This window comes from Poecilia reticulata, linkage group LG7, assembly GCF_000633615.1.
Source record: "Poecilia reticulata strain Guanapo linkage group LG7, Guppy_female_1.0+MT, whole genome shotgun sequence".
Taxonomy (NCBI): domain Eukaryota; kingdom Metazoa; phylum Chordata; class Actinopteri; order Cyprinodontiformes; family Poeciliidae; genus Poecilia; species Poecilia reticulata.
In genome coordinates, this window is record NC_024337.1 from 18227370 (window position 1) to 18254048 (window position 26679).

The 26679-nt window shown below is 39.7% G+C and overlaps 2 protein-coding genes across 5 annotated transcripts in view; one reads left to right on the plus strand and one right to left on the minus strand.

Moving 5' to 3' along the window:
- On the plus strand, nucleotides 1-6569 carry tnfrsf9a (tumor necrosis factor receptor superfamily, member 9a). Of its 2 annotated transcripts, none has more exons than XM_008414299.2 (8): nucleotides 1-274; nucleotides 2673-2839; nucleotides 3355-3474; nucleotides 3556-3693; nucleotides 3782-3854; nucleotides 3950-4074; nucleotides 4157-4333; nucleotides 4432-6569. In XM_008414299.2, exons 2-8 carry the CDS (start codon nucleotides 2695-2697, stop codon nucleotides 4542-4544), a joined length of 891 nt encoding a protein of 296 aa, XP_008412521.1. In that variant the 5' UTR covers nucleotides 1-274; nucleotides 2673-2694; the 3' UTR covers nucleotides 4545-6569. The 2 variants fall into 2 exon arrangements, with proteins under 2 accessions (XP_008412521.1, XP_008412522.1); XM_008414300.2 differs by lacking the exon at nucleotides 1-274 and adding an exon at nucleotides 334-1420.
- ccdc187 (coiled-coil domain containing 187) overlaps nucleotides 6551-26679 on the minus strand; it is a 22331-nt gene continuing 2202 nt past the window's right edge. For 2 of the 3 annotated variants that reach the window (XM_008414302.2, XM_008414301.2), the window contains 11 exons: nucleotides 20063-20125; nucleotides 19701-19839; nucleotides 19458-19548; nucleotides 13923-13998; nucleotides 12030-13355; nucleotides 11556-11677; nucleotides 8646-8708; nucleotides 8434-8568; nucleotides 8268-8362; nucleotides 8100-8194; nucleotides 6551-8018 (listed from right to left, as the gene is read on the minus strand). In XM_008414302.2, coding sequence (XP_008412524.1) covers nucleotides 7867-8018; nucleotides 8100-8194; nucleotides 8268-8362; nucleotides 8434-8568; nucleotides 8646-8708; nucleotides 11556-11677; nucleotides 12030-13355; nucleotides 13923-13998; nucleotides 19458-19548; nucleotides 19701-19839; nucleotides 20063-20125 — 2357 coding nt within the window. In that variant the 3' untranslated portion in view covers nucleotides 6551-7866. The remainder of the gene's footprint in view (nucleotides 8019-8099; nucleotides 8195-8267; nucleotides 8363-8433; nucleotides 8569-8645; nucleotides 8709-11555; nucleotides 11678-12029; nucleotides 13356-13922; nucleotides 13999-19457; nucleotides 19549-19700; nucleotides 19840-20062; nucleotides 20126-26679) is intronic. The other variant, XM_008414303.2, reaches the window with a different exon arrangement.

Sequence of the window (26679 nt, forward strand, 5' to 3'; positions counted from 1 at the left end):
CCGGGTCCAGGAGGAGGAATCCTCGGCGATCCGTCCCTCTAACACTTTCCAGCTCGTTCTGGAGCGAGGAAAGGGAAACCTTTTTCCAACTTCTATTCCAAACTCCTCCCATAACAGAGCTCCTAAATACTAAGACTATTAGCTTAGCCGCTCTTTAGTGGAACCCAATGCCAGCAGTTCAGTATTCTAGATCTAGATCAACATCAGCTATTAGAGAAGTTAAAAACAGATCCAAAACTGAGAGATTTGCTCTGTCTTTACGGCATCGCTGCAGGTGAGGCACCAAACGTTTTACTGTTGTAACCTGAAGGTGCAGTTAAGATGCATTTTAAGCTGATTATGGTTAAGGTTGGGAAAGTTGACAGATTTCTTAGACAACCGGGTCAGAACATGTCCAAAACTGCAGCTCTATTTATATATATATATTTTTAAAAACTGGTTCAATGAAGGTGCAGGCTGAAGGTCATGTGGTCTGATCCAAAAGATGACTTGACTGTAGCTCAGGCAGCTAGAGATGCAAATTCTGGTTTTGATGGAAAATGATAAGAAAATAACGCAGTTTTACTGAGCTGCGCTGACCCCTGTCCACCATCCAGCTCCACAACTTCTGCTTTACCATCCTATCAGATTTTACTTTCACATAAAAGCCAAAACCTCATCTGGAAAGCTTTAGTAGCCTTGCCTATTAAAATTAATTGAAGACTCCTGCATCAAGATTGAAGTGTCAACTGCATTAACGCCACAAGATGGAGACACTCTGCACTAACAGTGAAGCAAAGGTTTAATTTCTCACTAGAAAATGTAATTTGAACTTAATGTTTTGGCTCCAACGATGCTCCAATGGGAAGAAAATGGTGGTAAAAATACTAAAAAAAAAATAATACCAAAAACGCGCCACACCAAACGTGTCATAATCTCATCTGCGTTGACAGTTCACGTTAACACCCCCCTGCGTGGAAACTCCGAGCTGCGTGTACTTTCCCAGTGGGTAGACGTTACTTTCACAATGCTCAGACACCAAACTGCAGCCGTAGAGAGAGACCACCAGTTGACTGAGCCCACCAACCACACGCGCGCACAGACACGTACAGACAGACAGAAAGAGCGCGCGCGTGAGAAAAAGCGTCTCCACGCTCCCACTCACGAGAGGGGCGTCAGTGGTCAGGAAGGAAGTGACATCACTCAGCTGCAGAGGCAGATTAAACAGCGCGTCGAAATATCAGAAGCGACCTATTTCGAACGCTCGCGTCTTCAAAATTAAAAGCGCAAATAAAAATAAGTTGTCCTTTTCTGTCGGAGCTGACGCGACTGCCGCCGAACCTACATGTCAGCCTACATGCAACTACATGCAGTCATTTACCAGCAGGCTGAATGTTACTGCTGCTGCTTACCGAACGATTTAGGAGTATTTCCCAAGTCGGTATGTTAATCGGAGGGGGGGAGTTTACACTGTCTGACAGCGGGCAGGGGGCAAGGGGGCGTTTAGGGGTAAGAGTGGGAAGTGTTTCTGAGACAAGTGTTAGAAGAGGTGTTCACTTTTGACATCATACTTGTGCAATCTGTACATAGAAGGAGGTGAATCAATACATGCGTGTTTCTTTAGAAGGTCAAAGATCATCTTTTATATGTCAGGGGAAGATGATGAGAAAATGACAAAGAGGTGATTTGGTAATGATGTTTGCATTGTTTATAGTTTATCACCTGATGGCATGTCATCTTCATAAATTTCCCCACATTTAAGACACTTACTGGAAGGAAACAGTCTTTTCAGAGGAAATGGATAATAATTGATTTTAGGTTGATTTATTCTCATTTTAAAACAAAAATGACTCACATTGTGCTTTTATTTTCAGTTTTGCTATCTCAAAACAATGTGTGATTTAGCCTGGAAGCCTGGATTTTTTTTTTTTTAATTTCAAGCTTAATCAGTGTCACATGATGTGAAGAGATCATAAGTTGTATTTCACATAATTCATCATAATTCATCTTGACTCAATACAATGAAAACATCAAAAGACGTGTATGATAATCTGTATTTAAATCCACTGAATCTATTGTGTGGCACAGTTTAGGTTTTTTTTTGTTTTCTGTTTTAATTGCTGTGGACTCAACAAGTGAAAAGTTGTTAAAGTCTGGAAAGCCAGGACCGGAGATTTAAAAATCAGAGACATGTTTGACCTCATTTTCCAGCTGTAACAAGGAACGGAGTGAAATAAAATGTCTCAGACAGATGGAAACAGAAGGAACTTAATTGATCCAAGTTGTCACAAAAACATTCAGTAAAGCATCCACACATATGACATATTTTATATCAGAGTGTTTGTTCTGCTTTTCAATTTGCAACACATTTCCACATCTTTACATCGTTTATTGTGCCTAACGTTCACTGAAATGTTTTTTTTCTCTCTTTTTAAAGTGATAAAGAAATGCAATTTTTATTTTATTTTAATTTAACTTGTGTTTAAAGGTTTTTTTAAAAAAAAAGACCTTCCAGGCCACGCCCCCTCCTAGTCATAAAAGCCGAGCCCAGCTGGTGGTGGGCTGAGTCTGAACAGAGAGAGGCTTACAAGTCAGAGCTTCAGCTGGATACAACTTCATCTGAGTGAAGCTGATAGATTCTAGATTAACAAACCAGAAAAAGCAAACATTTATTTTTTTGGATTATCACTGAGGTTTGGGAGCTGACACTTCAGGATGGCCGGGTTCTTCTGGATGCTGGGTCTCGCTCTTCTCGCTCAGGGCTTCCTGTGTATCCTTGGAGACGTTGAAGTTGGCTGCAAGAAATGGGTTCCAGACACAGAGGACAAGGGCTCCGTTAAGTGTATTGAATGTCATCCTGGTGAGTGGAAAATCAAAGAATGAAACAATATTTTGTCAGTTTTACGCATGTTATAAAGGACTGTGTAATTAGAAGGAATGTAACAAGAATAAAACCTTAAAAAAATGCAGTTCATATTTACAATGTGTGACATGTTTGATTTAAAAAAAAAAAGGCACAAGTTCTCGAATTTGCTCGAGTTGTTCTGTAATCTTTAGACAAATGAAAATGGAAAGAAAAAAAAGTAGCATTCCTGGCTTTGGGGAGTTCCTCTGTGGTGGCTGCATGTGACCAAATATAGTTTCAGTGGTTTTTCACCTAATCCCACAACAAACGCTTGGCTGATACGACTGATTAATCCAGTCTGGGATTCCTCCGAGTAACAGGATTCACCCAGATGTTTTACGGCTATGATTCACAGTTACTAGAGTTTTGATTTGCTGGGGCAGGTAACCATGTACATGCATGATAAAGTGTAAATATTCAGAGCTGTTGGTGTCTGATTTGTGATTTTGCATGTGTGGATTTCTTTGCAGGGAATCGGTTGGTCAAACCATCTGGAACAAATCCTCAACAGCTTTGCACTCCGTGTGAAGATGGAACTTATACATATCAGTCTTTGGGTTATAGATGTTCATCATGCATCCAGTGTGTTGGTATGTTATCTCATTAAGGAGAAAAATACATTTTTATTGTAGCTCCATCTCAGTCTGATTTCTTATTTCCATCTTTTGCAGGTGCTCTTGTCCATTTCAAAGATTGTACCCCCAAAAGTAACACACAGTGCAGGTGTAAAGAAGGTCTTCGCTGTGGAGACGCAGGATGTACCTTCTGTGTGGACGAGTGTGGAAAAGGAGAGGAACCTACGAAAAAACGTATGTATATCTGCAAATACTGGGTTGTGACCATTGAGCAAACTTGATATTTTGGAAATCAACTTAAAAAAACAACTATCTTTTACAGGTGATTGCAGGCCTTGTCCTAAAGGAACCTTTAATGACCAAATTCACCAGGACTGTAAATCCTTCAGTACCAGGTGAGTTACCTTTCTCCCTTAAACTTTTTTTTTTGGCTCCTGAAATGCTGATTTGACAGAAACAAATTAAACTAACTGGGATTCTTTCTCCAAAGGTGTCCAGATCCAACTCATATAATTGTATTCCAAGGAAATGCATCTTCTGACATCATATGTGAACTACCTCAACCTCCGACAACTCTACCCGTAACCAATCCAAAGACCAAACCAGAGAAACCTGGTAAGAGAGGATCCAGTAGCATCTCTGCTGAGCTTTTATGCTTATTTTCAGTGAGGGTAAAATGTATCTTCTTGCTTTGAAGACGGGAACAAAGAACAGTTATGGCCGATGGAGTCGTTTGCAGTCATTGGGGCCCTGATGATGTGTCTCATCATCTTTATCGTCCTTGTGTCGGCGCTGATCCACTGCAAAGGCAAAAAGGAAAAGGCACAAAGACGAACCCCCTCAAAAACACCCATTGTTATTAGTAGCCCTTCAGGTAATGATCATTTATCTTTAAAGCACTTTAAGAAGGTAGTATCCAAATGCAGTGCCAGAGTATTAACTTTGCCATATTTTTTTCCCCTTGTTACTCAGATGAGCCAAGGACACTGATTGCTATTGAATGCAGTTTTCATGAAGCCCAGCAGGAGCAGGGAAACAGCACAGAATCACTCATATCCAAGGACTCGGAGGAGGAAATTGTGTGAATGGAAACAAAGTGGCATCTACAGCTGAGGAAAACATTTTTATCCTAAACAAGATGGGATTCTTTACCAAACTGAGCCATAAGTTTGAAGGACTTTGACCTAAAGAAGGACGATGAGGTCTCCCTACTGGCTGTTTACTATTTATCCTTTGACTGTAAATACAAACACAAGAGGAAGGGGAATTCTGAGATGGGGGGGAGAAAAAAACCAAGTGGACTTTAACTGTGACTTTCTTTATGTAAATGACAGAAAGCCACACTGTTCTTCCCCTACTGGAGGACAAAGCAGCTTTATTTAGCGTTTTCAAACACTGCACTGTATCTGACATTTAAGGGTTAAAGAAGATTCTTCGTAATGTGTAGTGACCCTGATAACAGTTTAAGCTACTATTTCTGTGGAAAAGAGAGTGTTGTATGGCGCATGCTACAGTGTTGCTCAATTTGAAAGTACAGTGCAAGTGGGCGTTCAGCTTTTAGTCATTTGTCATACCGAGCCCACGTACACCTTCCTGGAGCAAATGTTAGCCTTTACCTTTGTTCCATTGATCAATCTAGTTACCTACTGTTTTTTTTTAGTTGTCTTTTCTGCTGAGTGTGTTGTGCATATTGTCTGGTTATTAATAGTGTAAGTGCGTAAACGAGGCCAAGCGACGACGGCGTCGTTTTTGATCAGCTGAAACCACAGAGTTACATGCACGCTATAAAAAGACAAAACCATTTCCGCCAATGAATCAAACATTTCTTACTTTAGTTCAGTTGGTTACCAGCAGTAGTTATATTTGGTAAATTCTTAATGAATACACCAAAACTTCAGTGTTTTTAAACAACTCGGCGCAAACCAAGTTTGCTTCGTCAGCTTCTGATAGGTTGACTCAGAATATTTCACTTGAATGGATGTTATGTGCTGTGAGTGTAAACCTCAGACTACTGTACTTGGAAAAACGGGTTTTCGAGGAGGTCAAAAACGTCTAAATTAGTTTGGACCGACTCGGTTACACCTGAAGCTTATGGAAGCAGATCTTTTGACCAAAATGATGCTTCTTAGTGCAATTCTACTAAATATGAGCAAATGTACATAGATGTTTGTTAAAAAAATTTGCGTTTGGTATAAGAATTTTGTGCCAATATCTGATTTGAACTGTAAAACTTGTAGCTATATTTCACCTCCACATAGCTCTGAAAGATTAACTTGCTTAATCACAGTCAGCAGGTTGTAAAAGCTGCAGAACGACATAGAGTAAAACTTGATAACAAAAACTTCCTGGGTTTTCCAGCTGTTGCTTAATTGCTAATCAGAAAAAGTCCAGAAGAAGGGGTTTTCCCCATGTTGTCCCTAAGCTTCACACTGGAGGGATTTAACAAAACAACCTCAGGATAAGCACAAGCAAGCTGAGTCATGCCTCTTGCACAGCGGGGATCACGAGTAACCTTTAAGGTCATTCATTAGTCATGGCTTGAATTCATTTCAGTGTCATATCGAGGTGATACAAACTAGGCAGCTTTAACTTCAATTATAGATCAAATCAAGCCTTCAGGGTCAAGTGGAAATCCCCCACTGCTGTTTTGTTTTCTGTGAAACTCCTCTACTTGAACAAAGTAGGTGGCCGCAGAGATAAGACCAACAGGAAGTGTTGGGTTTTTTTTTTTTAAAGCCGTATTTGGCTTGAACTGTAGCGGGCGTTATTTCTTAACAAAATGGAACAAAGAAATATCGTGTGTGGGCTTCTGGTGGAAACAAAGTAAGCCCACATCTATTGTAATTTATCAGATAGTGTGTAGACTATGAGTCACTATTCTCAGCTGGGCGGCGTTGGTCTAACAGACCTCAAAATTCACAAGCGTCGTCCTGAGAAGAGCAAACGCATACGCTGACTGTAGCACTTTATTTAGTCTGTCATCTGCTACCTGTATCCTTTCCACCGTTTTGTTGAAGTCAGAAAATTGTTTCATTCTGTGTTGTATTTAAAGTTTTACATTGTACTTTTATCACATTTTTCAAACACCAAATAAATGATATATTTATTTATTTGTTGTGCTTTTATACAGAACAGCTGGGAAAAAACTGACTATTTTCCAGCAAAGAAGTGGCCACATATATACGGAAAAGAACAGGAGGAAGTAAAGCATAAAGCATTCAATTCAGATCAAACGGAAACAAAAGCAAAAAAAACAAAACAAAACAAAACAAAAAATCCCAAAGTTTTTAATCATCGGAATGAATATTATCAGTGAGTGGTATGAGGTAATTTCCCACAGAGCGAGTTCTGACAGACTCTGTCGCATTTCACTGAATATAAAAACGTAGCAGAAAGGTCAACAGGAGGTTTTAGAGTTGGACCTGGGAGTGTATCTTGTTAAGGACTGTTTTGTAAAAGCATCCATACTCCTTAAATTCTCCACATTCCTCGTGTTACAACCACAAACATGAGACCTGAAAACCCAACACAAAAAGTAGCAACTCTGACCATCATCTGTTCCTTTGCACCTGACAAGTAAAGGGTTAATTTAGTGTATAAATCTGAAAAGTGTGGCATTTGTGCAACTGCGACAAGCGGTTGTTCATTTGTAAACATCGACAATTAGACAATGTAGATTTACACCTGCAAAGACTTTTTAAAACTGTCATGAAAAGCCAATAAAATACTCTGCTCTGTGGTTTAAACGTGACAAAAAGAAAAACTTTAGGAGGTATGAATACTTATTTTCAGCATTGAATAAAAAAAAAACCTAATGTTGATCAGTTTTCATTCTCAGGTTAGTTCATTTGATTGTCGCTGTAGAGCTGTAAACAATAACACCTGAAAACAAACACAGAGGTGGCACACGCATGCAAGTGCAGGTGATTAAAACCAAGTTCACATGTCATCAATCTCACTTCTTTTTCAGCCTTCGGAGAAAACGGTTTGTGGTTAAACCAAAGTGAAGGGTGCTGTTTGGAGCTTTTATCTAAATCCCAGCCAGGAAACGTACAACGAATAGTTTCTGAGCTGAAGTCAGGCGCTCTGTTTGCGGTGAAAACCGAAAGGGTTGAGCGGTAAAGACATTTGGCTACTGATAAAAAAAAACAAACATTAATGCTATTATTGTTAAATTAAACACTAAATATACACATTTTAAAAAGTACTTCAACAAATTAAACATTTCCCTTTTGGTTCTAGTGTCCAACATGCGATAATAATGCGTCCTTGCTTTACTAACCTAAAGTGCTTGTCTTGGTTTTTCTTTCAGTTTTTGATGATAAAGCAATAAACAATGAGAACACTTTGTTAGATTAAAATTATCTTATATAAAAAAAAAAAACATTTTCCGTCAGCACAATCTGCTTATTGTTGCTTGCATCCTTCCCTTTTCTCTTTGGGTTTACTCCGTCCAGATTTATCCGCCTGTCGTTTTGTCGGTGGTATGAACGTCGGTTCCTCGAGGGTTAGGTCCTGGGAGCCGGATTGGACGGTGGGAAGCGCCTCACTGGTTTGACCTGTAATTGAAACAAACAAAGTGAATGCAAAGCTATTGTTTCAACTGTGTAACGACGAGACTCATTCATCCTGTTTGGTACCAGTTTGTCCTGCTTGGAAGCTCTCTGGGACGTGCACTCGGCCCTGGAAGGTCGGGTCCAGCTCCTCTGCTATGTTTCTCATCTGCTGGGCTTTTCTGCAACGGCAGCATTATTTGATGCGTAACACAGAATCGATGCAGTAATAGTACAGATGCTTAATTTCCTTACGGTAGGGCGTGAACGGGGCTGGGTGGCTGGTTCTCCGGTGAGCAGTCTTCAGCCGGAGAGGGGAGACCCTCCGAGTCGAGTCTTTCTCGATACACCTAAAGAACAAGACGAAGTCTCTGTTGATCCTGTTATTTATAAAACTAATTAAACTTTTATTTCCTGGCACCTGTCTTTCTCTGGCAGCTCGCCTGTCGTAGTGATTCATCATTGCTCTGTGTTCGTGCCAGGATCCTGGCCCTTCCAGTTCACGAGATCTTCGCTTGGCCTTAATTTCCTGCTTCTGCATAAAATGTGCAATTTCCTACAACAAAACAAAAAAACAAATCAAGGTAGGATATTTCAGAAGAATGAACAAAACGCAGGAATTCACCACTGTACCTCATCTTGTGCAACCTGAGCTACCCTGAAGTCCCCCTCTGGATAGGAACTGCGTAAAGACGTCTGTAAAGAAAGTAAAGAACATTATTTCTTTTCATTTTCCTCCTGTAACAAAATCTTCACCTTCAGCACCTTGTAAAAGTATTAAAATTTGACCACATTTCTCATGTTAGATCCACAAACGTCAATGTCTTATTGGGGTTTTAAATAGTAGACCAACACAAAGTAAGTGCAGGATTCTATAGTGGAAGGATTCTGACACTTATTTTTCCTTTCAAATAATCTGAAAAGTGTGGCCTGAATTGGTATTTTCCCCATCCTGATTCATTACAGTTACAGCTGGTAGTCCTTTGAGGAAAGTCTCTAACAGCTTTGCACATCTTGAGATAAATGTTTGCTGTGTTTTCCTCGCAAAATAAGTTGTGTTTAATCAGATTTGATGGGATTTGTCTGAAAACAAAGCATCAATGCTCAATTAGATTTAGTTCTGGACTTTAATTAGGCCATTCAAACACTCAAATATGCTTTGATCTCTAGGTTGTAGTTCTGGCTGTACGTTTCAGATCGTCGTCCTGCTAGAGGCTGAATCTCGACTTGTTTTTAGTCCATTCAGCGTCAAATAAACTCCGACCTTCTTCGGAGTTTCGGAGTTTGTCTTCGGTCAAAATGTTTCATTTTAAAATCATCCAAACATAAACATCCATCCGCATGTTTCTGAGCCTTCTAGAAGGCTTGTGGTAAACTTTAAACATAATTTTGTATAGTTTCGTTTCAGCAGACTCTTCTTTAAAGATCAGATTTATGCAGTGTGTGCCAGAACATTTTAGTGTAAGGTGATATCTAGACTCTGAACTCTCATCTAGCGAACTTGTCTGGGCTCCACACCCAGGATCAGATGTTATTCAGCAGCAGCTGGGAAACCTGACTGTCTCCTCAGGTGTGAACTCTGTGCTACCCAGGACTTGCTCTGACTTGTTCATGACTGTCTGATCTCGTGACTCTCATTATCCGCATGGTGCAAAATAAGGCAGTGATTTTGTTGTGGAAAAAAACCCAACTATTACCAAGCACTGTCAGGTGAAATCACTCAATCAGGTTTGTTCATATAATGTGCACAATACAGAGAGCTTGTAGGACAATCAATAATGAAGCAGTTCTGGGTGAAAAGCTCTCCAGACAGAGTCAACACATGAGTTCTACACCAAGGATAAGGGATCCAAAACAAGGGGCGAGACAGTCTGGTTCTGATGCATCTGTAGAAAACAACTCCCAACCTTGTACATGTAACCCAAATAGCTTCATCTGGTGGAAATGTACAAGAATTTAGAATAAACCCAGAGCAATTTAACTAGCAGATATTACCTTATAATAATTTTCTACTACAGATTTTCACCTACAAGTGTTTGGGAATTGATTGTTTTTCCGACAACTGGAAACAGTTGTAAAAACCTGTTTTTTTAACCGTTTCCAGTAATGCTCCAGAGTTACGATGGCTACCCGTCTTTATCCTGCCTGTTAATTTGTGTGGACAATAAAAGCCTCCTTAGATTTGCACATGTGTCGCATTCTTTCCATTTTTAGATTGAAAATTTTTTCATAACCAAACTTCTCCACAACTGTATTCCCGTCATATCTACTTTGTTCTTTGATCTTCATTAGTTGTTCACTAATGTTCTGTAGAAAATGTTTGAGGTTCACATAACTGCTGGATTTATAACGGGTACGGCTGCAACGATTCCTTGAATGATTCGAGTTCCTCGATTACTAAAATTCCCCGTGGAAAATTACCTGCCCCGAAGCTTCGTTAAACGAGGTTTTATTATTTAGCGCACCGTGTTCCGGCCCGGTGATTATTTCTGTTGCGCAACGCTCTCACTTTCGCAAATGAGCTGTTTACGAAAGCTAAGCACTAATAGTATAAAGTTCTGGGGTATTTCATTGAGTTATGATAATGTCTGGGTATGTATCTTTTTTGGGGGGGATCAATAAGCATCCTTAAATTGTCTGGCGCGATGCCTGGAGTACAGCAGCCTTTCTCCTCCCGGAGCTGCTTCCTGGTGGCGATGAAGAGCGAACGGCGATGAGCGGATAGACTCAGCACAGTGCTGGAGTTGATGCTTAATGTAAGTGTAGCTTTAAGGACAAACAGGAAAATAAATTTCCTATCATCCTGGTCGCAAAAATGGGCGGCAGAGCGCATCGTGGCGGTACACAGCTGGTAGATGTGAATCAGTCGCTCATATATACATAAAAGCTAGAAATGGTTGGGTAAAGTGAGAGTTCACCTATTAAATGGACTGAAGATGAATACATTAACTAAAGACTGGAGTATAGACAGCTTTAGGAGTGTCTTTGTGAGTCTGCCTCTTTATTATTAAATTGAATATTTCAGATTTTCATATATTTTTTGTCCAGGTCAACTTAAAAAGCGAGCTGTTATTGTTACAGGTTAATTCTCTAAACTACAGAAAAATAATTGTATAATCACAAATACAAAAATTTGAGCCGATGATTTTATCCGATAGTAATACTGCTGTTATGGTTGAATTTACCAATATTTTATCAAATTTTATTTGATTACTCGATTAATCGTCAGAATAATTGATCGAATATTCGATTAGTAAAATTTACAACAGCCCTAATACAGAGATTAAATTAAACGGAAGTGGCCTCTCTTTCCTGACTGGATGACTAAATAATTTTATTTAGGAGTGAAAGAAATAACTTTTATTGGTGAAAAACACTTTAAAAATAGAAAAAATTTATACATTTAAAATTTCTCAAAACCACATATTCTTTCCTTTTGTGCTATAAAAATGCTTGTTTGTCTATATTCCAACATTCCAACAGTAGAGTTTGCGGTTTTCCAAAGGCATTTTCATAATCTGTAAAACGTCTTCCATCCCTTACCCTCCTCAGCTGCTTGTCTTCCTCCTCCTGAAGCTTGCGGGCCAGTTCTTCATCTTGCAGGACCTGATGCAAGTCTCCCAGATCCAGACCTGCCTCGCTTGGCTCTGGTTGCAGAGAAGCCCCTAAGGGGGAAAACTCACTGTGATTACAGTAAAACATATTGCCAGATTGATCAAATAAATAAATGACTCAAAAGCACAAGGTTATTTGGAATCACACCAAGAAATGAGAGGATGGAGTTGGAGAAGTCACTATGCAGATCAAGACTTGATTGGTAAAAATGTAGACACTGAAGAGATGTAAAGTTTCTAGACTGAAAACAGAAAAATAAATTCCCACGTCAGACACCAGAGCCACAGGTGAAGCCCACTCCCACAGCAACGATTGAGTAAAGATTAAGAGATCAGATGGGAAGAACACATTGGAAGTGTCCCCCTGTGCAGATTCAGAGCTGGCTGCAGGTCGGGGTGTTACCTGCTACTACGTGCCTCGACCTGTGTCTGCTCGAACCCCTGCTGCTGCTGAAGCTTTGGCTACGATGTAGCGCTCTTCGCCTTGGACGCTCCGCTCTTCTCTCTGCCTCCTGCTCCTCGTCTGAGCTCAACGTTTCTTCTGTGATCTTGTGCCAATGCCTGCGTTCGCTTGTCACCCTCTTTACTCTGGTCTGATTCGCTTTTCTCTCTCTGTTATTGTCAATGTTTACGTATTTGTGTTCGCTCCAACTTGAGCCTCTGTCAAAGACATGAGGCTCTCCACTATTGCGGTCACAAACCTCTCTGTTATAATTACGCCTGTCTTGGTCTGCTCTGTGATCTCTCCCAAAGCTTTCTCCGCATGACGATCTCCTCCTCTGCCTGATATCTCCATGGAAACTGTGCCTGGTGGTGGCGGCTCGATGGAAGGCTCTCTGATGTGGCTGGGAGTCACCATAGGAGACCTCACTCCCATAAAGCGCCTGGCTGTCTCTGCTTTGAGCCCTTATCTGCAGCGGCGCCCCGCTGCCACCAACCTTCACAGGCACGCCCCTCTCCTGCAGGAGGTGGCCAAGCATCTCCCACACCTTCAGGCTGTCGTCCTGCTTCCTGACCGGACCTCTCTGATCATCCTGGAAGCGGACGTGTTTATCGGGGTTCTCCTTGCAGCTCCAGGTTCTTGCCAGGTCTCTGTTTCTGTGTCTGCTTCGGTCGGGTACGCTCACCGATTCGCTGCGGTGACATCGCCTTTCGCAGGCCTCGGCTGGCCTACTGTCTGCTTCCTGAGGCCTGCCTTCATGTTCATCGCTGTCATAATCCACATTCCTACATATTCTCCATTGCACATTATTGTTTTCGTAATAGTCTTCCTCACAGTTTTTGCTCTCCTCCTCCCTGCCTGCCAAGTCCTTTGTGACGCTGCTGCGAGTGCACAGACTTCTGTAATTCCTCTCTTGTGGGGCTCTTAAAGAAGCCTGTCGTTGACGAGGCGCTGTATTTGCCCCGTTATACAGACGCCGGGCCCAAACAGAGAGCTGTTCAGTAAAAACAGTATCCGAGTCTTCTGAATCCTCATCTATAGGCTCTCTGTGCTCAGGCCTTCTTTGCCTGCTGGTCTCTACATGCCCTTGATTTGACCATGAAGTTGTGCTGCTCTGAGACGCTGCTCTCCTGGGAGAACCAGTCTGAGGCCCAGTTAACACTGAACCACGATGAGAGGTAGAATGCTGCCACCTGCTGGTGACAGGTGAGGACTGCTGCTGTCCTGGGTGAGGGCTGCTGAGTGTGTGGTGGTGAGAGGACGGCAGCGCAGGACCACTGGTGCTGCCTTTAGCATTGATAAACATGCAAACAAAAGCAATAAGGATGGGAGAGTCTGTTAGTGCATGGTGAAAGACAAGTGTAGTTAATAACAACCCTAAACAGCAATAAAAAAAGCTGCAAGTGCAAGAGTTATACAAGTAGCTTTACACATTTAACAGAAATGTTTTCTTTTTACAGACAGCAATGTGAAGCATGCTTAAAAACACAGCATGCAACGCAAATAACAGATTTAGAGCAAAATATACGGCTTCAAATCTGTTCTGAGACAAAGGACATGCTTTGAAAAATACCAAAGTGATATTACACTTTGATTCACATTTTCCATATACAAACAAACACGAAAGATTGTATTTCATTTGTAATTAAGACAATACACCAGAGCCGATCCAATATATGCCTAACTGCACCGTCTATCATCTCTAACCCAGAAATCAGACTCCATGTCACTGGGGCTACGTCCAGAAAAATGTCTAAAGAGGCAACAAAAACAAAACCTAGCTATACAAAAAACAACCAATAATCAATCAATCCATCAAAATAGCCGTCAATTTTTCAAAATGAAAAAATGTACCTTCATGAAAATCCTCCTGGTCTTGACTCCTCCTGACCTGCTCCTCCTCCTCTTCCTGCAGCTGTTTAGCTATTTCCTGTGAAAACACGTTCATCCGTAGAACATCATTACATCAGGCTGAACGTATTTTAAATCAGTTAGGATTACCACAATATTTCCATTTGTTAAATGGCAGAATAATTAATTAAGGGGAGTTTTCTCCTGATGACTTTGTACCATCATCCTTTGGAAGATCAAGGGAGAAATTCATTACCCCCCATAGAACAAGGTTAGTACCAACATGGGCCGAAAAGCCACACAGGGAGGTAGAAGACAACAAAAAGAGTCAAGTCACAGTTTGAAGATCAAATAACTTTTTGGATACACCATGTGGGCTGGTGAAACTAAAACTGAAGTGCCAGGCCATAAAGACCATTGTTAAATTCAGAGGAAAGAGGAATAAGCTTCAAGCTTTGTGGTGTGGGGGAGTTTTGAAGCAGGAGGAAGTGGGTCTCTAAACAGATTAGATGAAAATAAAACGGTAAAAACATTATGTAGAAGTATTAAACCACCACCTCCACATAGAGAAGTTATAGTGTGGCTACATTATTATTAAGAAATTTAGCAGAAAAAATAGTTAATCTAATTTAACACCAGACAGTGACAAATAAAAAAGTTGCACATTTTTTCCATACAAAGTTTTGCAAGTATCTGGTTGCAACTGTATGGTCACGCTTAATTTGGAGTAAAATTTTCAGTGGTGAATAATAATTGACATCTTGCATTGGATTACATTTTAAAATAGTTTCTCAATACCATCTATCAGGCACCGAAAAGCTTCTCAGACACATGAGAGGTAGAAACAGAATTATCTGAAAAATACAGACGTCAGCAGAGACACTAAAAACGATGCAAAGTGAAGAGAGCAACAATGAGGATCTTCTCAGTCCACTGTTCTACCTTTATTAGTCCTCAAACTAAATACTAAAATCTTACTGTTTTTATGAAGTGGTATGAATCATCTCTCATCTGTGGGCGTTTTCCATCTGAATTAATCAGCAAACCTCTTTTCCTCTATTTGTTTTAAACAAGCAGCCAGGTCTGACATGAACAGCAATAAAAAGAAATGCAGATATAAAACAGCTGACATGTAACATTGTCTGTTGGGGTTGCTACAGACTCATTTATACTAAAACTTGTGACAGAAAACAATTCAAAGCAACTTTGATTCTTGATGCACTGTTACTTTCAGCCAGCAGGTGGCAGTGTTGTACAGACTGAATGAAACAAGACAGAAAAACGACAGTAACTTCTTTACAAAAGAACAAAACATTCAAAAAAGCATCCTATTTATCGCTATGTTTTGAATTATAATTTTACTGAAAACAAAGAAGAAGCAATTTAATATTTTACTTCTTAATTTATTTATTCCTGGGAAACTGTTTCAGACTAAAAGTGACAAAACAAATCTAACCATACAGACTACATCCAGGAGGAGCTGATCTTTCATTCCTGACTGGTACAAGTCAGCGGGACACTTAAACTCGAAGTGATATTTTGTGATCAGGGGTTAAAAAACCCACCACTTGGTCTCTGTCCTCTCTGAGGTGGAGGTCGTGTCACACTTGGGTGCTGCTTTCTAAGAAAAGCAACTAATTACATTCTCCAAAGATCAGCAAATTCTCGAGTATTTCATGAAATCTCTCTCTACAGGCTTCTTTTGCAATATAAATCAAAACAAACAGCAAGCACAGCTCCTTTTTGTCTGCAGCAGGGGCCACTTTGCCAACATCAGCACATAATTAGCAGCTTGCCATGACAGGTTAGGTATTTAGAGCCACAGGGATCTGGCATTTAAAACTGCACACCCCAACGCCTTCTGTTTCTTAATTAAAGACAACCTAATGGGAGGCAAATGTTTATCAACCACTTTGGAATGGCCAGTTATTAAATAAGGTATTAACAGACCTCAGCACAAGGGCTGATGGTTTGTTTGATTTCAAAATAAACATTTACATCGATGCATACGCAAGAGGTAGACAGACCTAAAGAAAACGTGAAAAAAACTTGTAATACTGCAAGGTGTTTCCCTATAAATTAGAATATATTGCTCTAAAAAAACAAACAGTTTTGTTTCTTCTTAACATTTGGTCAATTTCAGGAGAGTTATGATTACCAAAATGATTTCCATAAGCTAAATGCTTCCTTGTTATTCACAAGTTTACATAAATGTCCTTTGTATTTGGTAGAACTGCTTTTGTAAAGTGTTTTGGGTATCTTTCCACAAGCTTCTCACACAGTGTGTTGCTCACACACACACACACACACACGAGCGCGCACACGCATGCACGCACACACACACACACACACCTTTTCAGCTCCATCTAAAAGATTTCCATAGGCCTGAAATAAAGGCTTTCTCGTGGCCACTTCAAAACAGTGACTTTGTTTCCACTTTGTAACTAATTTTCCTGTACGATTGGGGTTACTGCTCATTTGGGAGACTCATTTTTGCCTGTCTTTTTCTCAGACGTTTTTCCAATATTTATATGTAATCATATTTTTATTTGGTGAAGTGTGCCAGCAAAACACAGCAATCACATGATGCTGCCACCACAGCACCTCACAGTTGGGATGGTGTTGTCAGGCTTCCACATTTCCCCTCCAAATCATGACTATTGCAACAGATTCAACTATACAAGAGCGCCACAGCGCTCAAAAAACCCAAACTATGACACAATCGCTGTCACTCTTTCCTCAGGAAACTGAGTCAGCTTTATTAAAGCAGCTTTGTCTCTTTCAACATTCAACTAAGAGTATAAACATGAATTTAAACCCGACCCTTTCAGCAAAGATGAATGGCACTCCCTGTCTTTCAAGAATGTGCTTTTATACGCAGGCTCATGTAGAAAAAGGAAACTGCCGCGTAAAGAAAAATATTATGGTGGAGAGGCCTTGAGGCACAGAGTGCTGGACCAGATGGAGAGTTTTACTGCAGAGCGCTGTTTTTTTTCTTTGCCGTATGCAGCGTAGCTGTTTGTTTCTAATGATCTAACGTAACCCAGGGTGAAGTTTTAGGATTGGCCATCAGGGGGAAGATGAAAACAAGCGAGAAGTGATTGATGCTTGCCATCTGGCCCCACCATCATGTCCAGACAACATTCTGTTCCTTATAGCAGCTTTTCCTTTTTTTAAAAAAAGTAATAAAACAAACTGTTCAAACGCAAAAACAACAAGCATTAAGAATAACATTAGGTCACTAGTTAGTTAGGTAAAACCCTGTCAAGATTAGAAAAAACATAGGAAAATCCAGATAATTTCCCTCCAATGCACTGCAAAAACACTTACCAGTTTCTAGTGCAAATATCTTGGGATGCGTTAAATAAGACAAAACTAACTTACATGTAAATTTTCAGCAAATATAGGAGCTTGTTTAGGTCAATAATTCCTTAATATTGATGAAAATGTACTTAGTTCCACTGGCAGATTATTTCACTTATAAAAAGACATTTTCCCTTGTTGTAAGTGAAATAATCTGTCTAGATCTAATACTTTTTTGTCAATAATAATGAATTATTTACTTAAAACAAGCTCCTATATCTTCTGAAAAGTTACCAGTAAGTTAGTTGTGTTTTTTTCAAGGGTACTAAAATATTCACACAAGAAACTAGACAAAAACATAAGATTTTGTGTTTTGCAATTAACTGTGAAAATCTTGCAAAACTAACTGAGAATTCTCTAATGGTTAAATGTAGAATCAGCCACCAGAGAAATCGCTGCAGGAATCATCCAGATGAGCAGCTGACAGGTTGGGTCTCTGGTTAACAGCTGGCTTGTCTCCTGCAACCCTCTGGAGGGACAGGGATTCATCCCAGACCCACTTTTCTGGCAATTACTGACTCAGTTAATTATGAGAGCGAAAGCAAAGTTGAGCATATTTCACTCCCTGCTCTGCTCTTGACAGGCAAATGTCCAGAGTGTCATACTTTTTTTTAGTTCCTATGGAGACATGTGATTTCCTAATTAATTCACCAAACATGTTTTACTTTTAGTCTAATGTCTGAAAGTGATTTAGTTCACCCTTCTAGACCGAATGTAGCAGTGATGATCCAGCCAAATTGCAGTACCGTAATTCCACCACACTTGGCGCTATCTGAAAAATTCCAACAGTTTCTGAAAGACGTTGTACTTTCCGGGTTATTACGGTAATTTCACCCCCGCAGTAGCAGGAAGTGAAATTAATCTGAGGGGAGCTCTTTCGGTAAATTACGAAAATCACTGCTAGATATTGAAAGTTCTAGTTGTTATGGATAAATTGACAAATATATTTACTCAAAGGATATTTAAAGAACTGTGTACAATTAAAATAACCAGACGGACATTTGAAACGTAAGACTCAAAGGGCTAAGTTATGATTAATTAACATTAGCTTTTTTTTCTTTCTAATTTTAATAAATAGACCACTCAATCACCGCAGTCTGAATAAAGTATCATTTTCTTCTTTCAATCCGCTGTGCTCTAAAAACTGCAGCTCAAAAAGGGGCTACAGTTAAAATTAAAATGGGCAACTTTCTTGTTTTTGGTTCTTCCAAATACTTGTTTGTCCCCACAAACAAGGAATTGTACCTTTTAGGAGTAAATGACCAGCAATAACATGAGAAAGTCTTGGCATTTTTACATAAGTGCTTATTGTGCAGCAATAATCAAAAGTTGGTCTTTATAATGTAGATTGACTTTATCAAGCCTTTTCCCAGTGTTGGTTCAGTACAACGTGGCAGAGGTTTAATATATCGCTAACATAATTGGCACCTCGTCACAATTTGTTAGCCCCTTGCTGTTCCAACAGTAGGCTGCCAGCTGGTAACTACACCCTTTACCTCGTAAACAAAAGTTATAAGCATGACTCAAAGTCCTTATATTGCTCCAAAGTTGATGTTCTTGGGGATTAATGGCAACATTTAAAGAATAAGCTTGCCTGTGTGGTCGCCTGGACACAGAAGGATCCGTGTTTTTCTTACTACTAAACTTCCAAACAATCCAGTTCAATAAAATGTTCCAGAGCGAACGGCTGAGTCATTTCAATGTAACCAGCAGCTGTGCAGAGCCGATTATGTATTATTCTACCTCACAAGTGTTGTTTACATGTAAACAAAAAAAGCCAGCATCCTTCACCTGAGACTGAACCTGAATCCTATTAGCACCTCCATGTTGTGTTCACACCATATGTGAAGACTAACGCTCATATATATTGACTGTTTTTATAAAGAAAAGACATAAAACATCTTAGAGATGTGCTGTGCAAGCTATTCATGGTGCCATTAAGGTTGGTAAGGTATCAGGATTTGATTGTTGTGTTTTCCTGCTACTCTATGTGCATTCCTGACTTTTAGGAAATACAATTTTTATTTAATATTAAAAACAGGAACAAACAACACTAAAACATCTGCAATTTGCATATTATGCATATTATCCCAACATATAAAGGAAAATAGTTGCTTTAAAATGTTTTTTTTTTTTTTAAGTGTAAAATTTATTGTATTCATGCACAACACTCACCTCATCGTCCTGCTCCCTCCTGTGTGCCTCCTCAGCGCGTCGCTGGAGCTCTTCTTGAATCACCCGGGCGTATTCAAAGTCCTGCTCTTCCCTGTGCAACAGGAAAGGAAATGGCTTCTTATACTCATGATCTACTAAAACAAATAATCTGATCTCAGAGCAAACACACTGCATGTGGGAAATTCCCCACAATCTCTTTTTGGAGCATCAGAGTGAGTTGAGAGAGAAGCTGGAGAGACTTACATTTGTCTGGAAACCTGTCTGAAGAGGGCGCTCTGCTGGGCCCGCTGCTGCTCCTCCTCATGCTGCAGCCTCCGGGCTACCCGGATATCATTTTGCACCAGTTGGTTCTTCTGGATGTTGGTGGTGTAGTATTGCTCAACTAAAGGCAAAGAGAACAAAATTTATACCAATAGAAATTGGATCTACGTTGATTTGGACTTTAAATGTATCCTACAAGAGATAAATACTTTTGCTCTGCAAAGACTCGAGCAAACAATGACTGTTAAGTAACAGTACACAACTATTGAATCATAGTTCAATGCAATCAAGCAGCTCAGTTACTTGGTATTGTGAGGTTTAGCTATGATTTATTTTATACTTACTCTCCTGCTCTTGCAGGCTGTGTGCCAACACTCCATCCTCGAGCACAGCAAAGGTCTGGCAAACTGAAACAACAGACACCGACAGCACTTCAGTGTCCAATCAACAGTTGTTAAATATTTAGCAGCAATAAAAGATGAATTATTAATATAAGATTTAACTAAACCAAATGCACAACCATGTGGGGCACCAATTGAAAAGAATATTTGGATTTACAACTTCCTATTTGACTAAATCAACATACAGAAAACTGAAGTGAGGTAATTTATCTAATGCCATGGTAACTGGACATTATTTTCATTTTTCAAGGAACATAACACAATGATCCAACATGAATCCATTGAATTAGGTATGCATGATATATTGGCATCAACAGTGACGTCGGCTGATGTTAGTCATTTTTTAACACTTCAGTACCGATAATTACAATTGTGCAGATTTTAAAAACTGATTTTATTCCCATTTTACTGTTGTTTGTGCTAGCTTTATGTGGTTGTTTCTTTATGAAATGGTCAGAAATAGATCAGTAAATATAGACTATAGCAGAAATATTTATCCTGGATATCAATACTGGCCCAGATTTTTACATCGGTGCATCCTATCGTTGAACCTTATAATCTCAGGCCTGATACTAAAGTGCATTGGATTCAGCAAGAACAGATTTAAGATGATCTAATAGTTGATTAACCACAGGTTTTTCCCAACATTTACAAATATGATCAATACATTTTAATGTAACCAAGTCAGGTTTCAGTGCACTGGTTTTGCCTCCTCTATAAACGTGAAGTTTTCAACAATCTGAGCTATTCTGATTCAGATACTGATTATAGCACATACATAGTCTTTTATTTTATTTGCTAGTACCTTGTTGACATTTTTAGCATCGTGTCACATGAGCAATTGAAAGGGAAAAATAAACTCTCCAAGACTCTGAGTCGCGTCAGGGTGACTTGAGAACAGCTTTTTATTTTAATAAGTGCTTTTCACACAAAGGCAGCTATCATTTTTACATAAATTACAGTCTAAGTACATTTCAGTGTCTGTGAAATCTAGATTTTAACAAGACAGACTTTTAATCAAAGCATGCATGTGGTTAAAATTAGCCCTCATCACTTATTTCATAAAAATGTGCGTGCACAGCTGTTTCTCAATTTAAAACAAGAATGTTTTGCTGAAAAACCCTTAAGATTCAAGCGATTGGTAGAAGCAGTGGACCTAAACAAATGAGCATGCAAAGCTTGTGAGCCATAACCTGCTGCCTCTGAAACAGAAAGCGTTCTGGTTCAACATTTAAGGCGCTGAGGCAAACAGAGTTTAAATCTTATTTTATGAAACTAATATCTGCTGCCTATGATGGAAATCATAATTTATCAGCCATTATATCCGTTTTCCCCTTCATGCACAGAAAGACATAACAGAAACTAAAACACAATTTTAGACAGCCTGAGTGTTTACACATCTGTCAAACAAACTGAAGAGTAACTCAAATAAACACACAGCACCATTGTTGCGTTTCCTTCCTCTCAATTTCTAAAGCTCAACAACTCTCAGTGATCAGATAAAAATGCCAAATAAGCTACTTTTTTGAAAAAAGTAGAAGCCTTTTATTTACAATAAAGGCTTTGAAATACAAAGCGAGTAGCAAATGACGTGACTCAATGTGAGGGTAATATACTGAGGTTATTATGCGCAGACAGCAGGAGCCATCTGTGCAGCTCGCTCACGACTGAAACATTCAAGAATTTGACTCCGTCCACACTTGAAGACTGAGACTGCTTCACTGCGTTTATATTTCTGTGCGCTCTTCAAACTGCCTGCTGTGTTTTTAAACTCGACACTTATTGACAACTACAGTGGCCCAAAAATGTTACTATAATTCAGAAAACCAGACACATAAAACCCCAAAATTACAGACCATACAGGCACTAGTTACAAAGCATAACGGGGGAAAAAACAACTAGAATTTCTCAAAAAAAAAATAAAGTTATTCGAAATTGTGCATTTTCTTGCAGTTTTTCAGTCTTCTCATACTTTTAACGTTAAGCTTTTAGAAATTCACTGGTTCTGTTTTTGTTCGTCTTTGTTGTTTGGTGGTTTGGTTCCATAAGTGTTTTAATTGCTTTCAGATTCTCACTTAAATTACGGATAACGCGTTTTCCCACTTTAGCAACCACCAAGTTTCTACATCTGTTTAAGATCACATTGCCATATTTCAAATGTCTCCAGGTTTAATGTCCAATGTTTGACACCTACAGTCAGACGTTCAAATAACAGCAGATAAGTTTAATGATCCAGCTTGCATGCATGTCATTGCTTGTTTGAGATTTTGTATGATTAAGGGAGAGAGACAGGGAATAAAATGTGAAAATGTGATTGTTTTGTCACATTATTTCTTTTCTTCCCAACTCTTTCAGATTTAGAAGAAGAAGAAGAAGATTTACTTCTTCTGACTTTTAAATACCGCAGAGGAACTCTGTGAACCAGATAAAATCAGGTTTTCATTATTCATCAAACAACAAAGAACTGCTCTGGAGTTAATAACCAGCACAGCTGCCTAACAAATCATTTTGTCGTCGTTCTTACGGTATATCACAAAGGGCTGTTAGGAATGCCATATTTTTTACCATTATATTCCAGGTGTCATGTTTTCACTGCGTCATTTTTCCTTGCCTAATAATTTCCTGACCATCTACAGAAAGCAGTTAAATGCTCTAAACATATTATTTCCTATTAGTCAAAAAATTATTAGCCGACTCAATCAGAAAATGGATGAGAGTTTCCTTAAATCGGAGCCCCTTCAAAGAATTTTTATTAACAGATTTTTCTATTCATTGCTGTGACATTTGACCAGCGTGAGAGCGTTGACGCTTGTTATACCAGACATCCTTGATGTTGTTAGCACAAACTTTTTTGTCATGTCCAAAAGTCTGTGGAAGCCTGTTTTAGCTGTTGCATCCTTTAGGATTCTCAGATGGATAAAAAGGTCACAAGGGAGTGTTATTTACTTGAAGTAAATATCCTCTAATGCCCCCCAAAGGCAGGAGGATGTAAATTATTCACCCTATTATATGGAGCATTGCAATAGTTGATGTTTCAAACCTGGCAAAGATGTTCAGAAATCACTGGAAGCAGAGATTAGAAAGACGGGAGTGAGGAAAACATGGATTCATCACAACTCTCATTTTAATTTAATAGTGCAATTTGATGATCATTTGTGCAGCACTATGTACGATCAAGTGCGACTGAATACACAAAGCAAAACTGATTTTGGTTTTTTTTTTTTGTTTTTTTGCTGTAGACTAGAAGGAAGTTATATTTTTGTAGAGCGCCAACCCAGACACCACTAAGCCCTGAAGGGGTCAGTTTACACCAAAAATGAAGCCCATTTGCCCCTGGAAGCGTCAAACTATCCCAACTAAGACATTCATTGCCATTTACACCTGTTGTGGAGCTTAGAGGAATATCCGCTAAATGGATCTCCAACCTGCATGTCGGCGAGGGAGGGGCTGAATCTAAGTCCTGGCCTCATCCGGCAGGGCAAAGTGACGGCTCGGAACAATTCCCTTTTAATTCCAGCACAGACAGAAGAGCTGGCAGATGGAGAGACGGGGGAAAAAATGGCGCGTCTTGTCTGGCATGAGTCTAAATGAGGGTGTGGTTGTGTCTGAAATGTAGTTTAACTTGTTTTTCCTAACTCCTTTAAAGTGTGGTCACATTACGAATTGTGTGCAACAATGACGGCTGAGCCGGTTTAGAGAAAGGAAGTGAGGCATTCAGGCCTGATGGTTAAAAAAAAACAAAAAAAAACATATGTTCAGCGCAAATCCAGGGGCGACTACTGTAAGCTTCTTAACAACGGCTTCTAACAACCTGTCTGCTTTCTAAGAGGATAGTAAATCAGAAAGCACACATTAGGTTGCAATGTTTATACACAAGAGGGTAAATGTTAGGCACTCTACTGTTGGATAATTACTGAACAGGAAACTATGACCTGCATGATTTGTGATGAACAGCTTCAACCTACTGAGGAGAGCTGACAGAAAATCAATCAGGACAAAATTATGCAGATTATGATGGGCATGCAGCTCCAGGGAGCAACACTTCACACACACACAGACAGTTTTCTTCCATCTCCATTGCTACTTGGGTAGCTGCAGCAGTGAGAGTCTGCCAACAAAGAAAGCAGCAAAAGGAGAAAATGACAAGGGTTCTATTTTCAGCCAAAATGTCCCACTGACCGCCCACACACACTCTCTCTCTCCACCTCTCTGGACTGCTCCGTTTCTCCTCGCTTTTTCCTTTTTCTGCACAAGTTTTATCCACAGACAGCTCAAAGCGTCTTGTGGAGAAATGCTCCCGAAGCAGCTTCAGAAGTGGACCTAGCTGTCGTTGAGAACAAAGGGAGGTGAGGGGGGTAATGGGACTGGAGGGGTCAGCTGGAGAGAGTGAAATTAGGAATGAGTGGGAGGTGGGGGAATTCCAGTGGGAGCTGCGTTCCCAAAGCACATCAGGGCTGTGTCAAGAGGAGCCAGAGGAGAGCCAAAACAGGAACAGATAAGAGGGGGGGGCAACGAAAACAAAGAGAGCTGACTTAGCCAAGACACTTCTAGTTAAAAAAAAAACACAATGTAGGTGAAAAGGGACAAGGCTCTTGGGAATTCCAGCAACATCGAGATGTTAACCAAACAAGCCCGGTGCCAGCAAGTTCAGGAGATCTGCCTGGTCAAAGTGGATAATGACATGCAGGGTGAGGGGGGCGAATTATCCTGAACAGACATACTGATTTACATACTGCTATTGTTCCGCTGACAAGTTTATAGATGCTATTACATGCTTTGTTTGTGCGTTTCCCTCGGCTCGATTAAACATGAAAACTGCAGAGCTGCACAGAGTGGCCTTTGTGTGTGGAAACAAGAGTAGAGTGCTGAATTATCTCCCCTGATAAAAGACATGCAGACCTATTCCTAACCCATTCATTAGTGTGGACATGCCAAAGACAGAGCCAACCATCTATAGCCAAGCCACAGCTCAGAAATTCCTAACCACTGAGTGTTTTCCTATTCACAAGCAAGCAAGGGCAGTATTTTTTGGTCTGCAATGTATTTTTAAATACTTTTGCTGCAGTATTAAGTGACTCAACTTAAAAAACAACAACAAAAAACATTTTATTTCTCTGTGATTTGCGGTTTGTAATTGTGAAGTGGATGGAATCCGATGCATGAGCATGGACATATTTTACAAATAAAATCTAAAACGTTTGGTGCACATTTGTATTCTGCCCCCCCCCCCCCCCCTCTACTGAATACTTTATAAAACCACATATCATTGCAATTAGAGCAAGTTTTTTCACATCCGCAGACCAAAATGTTTGGTCATTCCTAACCAAATTAGTTATTTATCAAGTCTTGCCACATATTCTTAATTTAATTTGTTTGATTGGAGACTTAATTACAAATTATGGATATTTTGAATCTATCAAATCTGACCAGCTTCTTTGTCACCACTGAAGAAAAGCATCCTCAAAGCACGTCACATTTTGCATGCAGGTCAAAAAGTTTACTTAGATGCTCGATTGCTTGTGACACCCTGCAAACTGAACTTTTTCTTGCTTTCTTTAAACACGGCTTTAGTTTGCAACTCTACAACAGTCAGCAGACATTTTCACCTGAGCTGTGGATCTCTGCAGCTCTTCACCAATTCAAGAGTTAGCAGTTCAGTTCAGACAGACGTCCATGACTTGTTAAGTGTGCATCTGTGCCATACTTCTTCCATTTATAGATGATGCAAGTTGTTCTAAACGTGTCACATTGGTCTATAACAAAGCATTTTCCTAAATTTCACCACAACTCTGGGTTTTATTTATGGGCGATTCATCAATCAACCAAATATGTTGTTTATGAAGATTTAAATTCCCCCCTCCCCTATTCTCGTGGCTCCCCTGGTTCAGAGTGATGTCGGCTCACCCAGCTCCCACCATCTTGTTTTACAGCTTGTATTTATCTGGACTTTGAATTCAGGATAACTCCCAGAATGGTGATATGAACATATGTATCCATTTCTAATTTATATATGTATATATATATACGTAAAAAATAAAATGCCGGGAGAGAAAAAAACTGGAAAATTGGATGAAAATTGGTATGAAATAAAACTGAGCTCTTATCACATGCCTACATGACATACTTTACAGATTTATACTGAAAGGATTTTGACACTTTTCATCAATATGCACAACAATTTTTAGTCTATTGTACAAAATCCCTATAAAATACATTGAATTGTGTGGTGGTGAAACAGCAAAATGTGAAAATAGGTCAAATTGAAAAGCTACTTTACCAAGCCACCTCATATCAGTAAAGATAACTTAAATATCCAGGACACATGAGGATCCTTGTGCATTTTGCATCCAAAAGCTCGAGTTTTTCAGTCATTTCCTAATGCTTATCTGCCCTCAGCATACCAGCGATGTCAACGACAAATCCAGTTGTGTACAGTAGAATCAGTGAACCTTTGTGTGGAAAATTCCCTCCTACTCTAAACCACTGGTATCATCTTCTTCCTGCATAGATGGAGCCAAAGACTCAACCCACAGGAAGTCTACACTGCTCACTGAAATGAG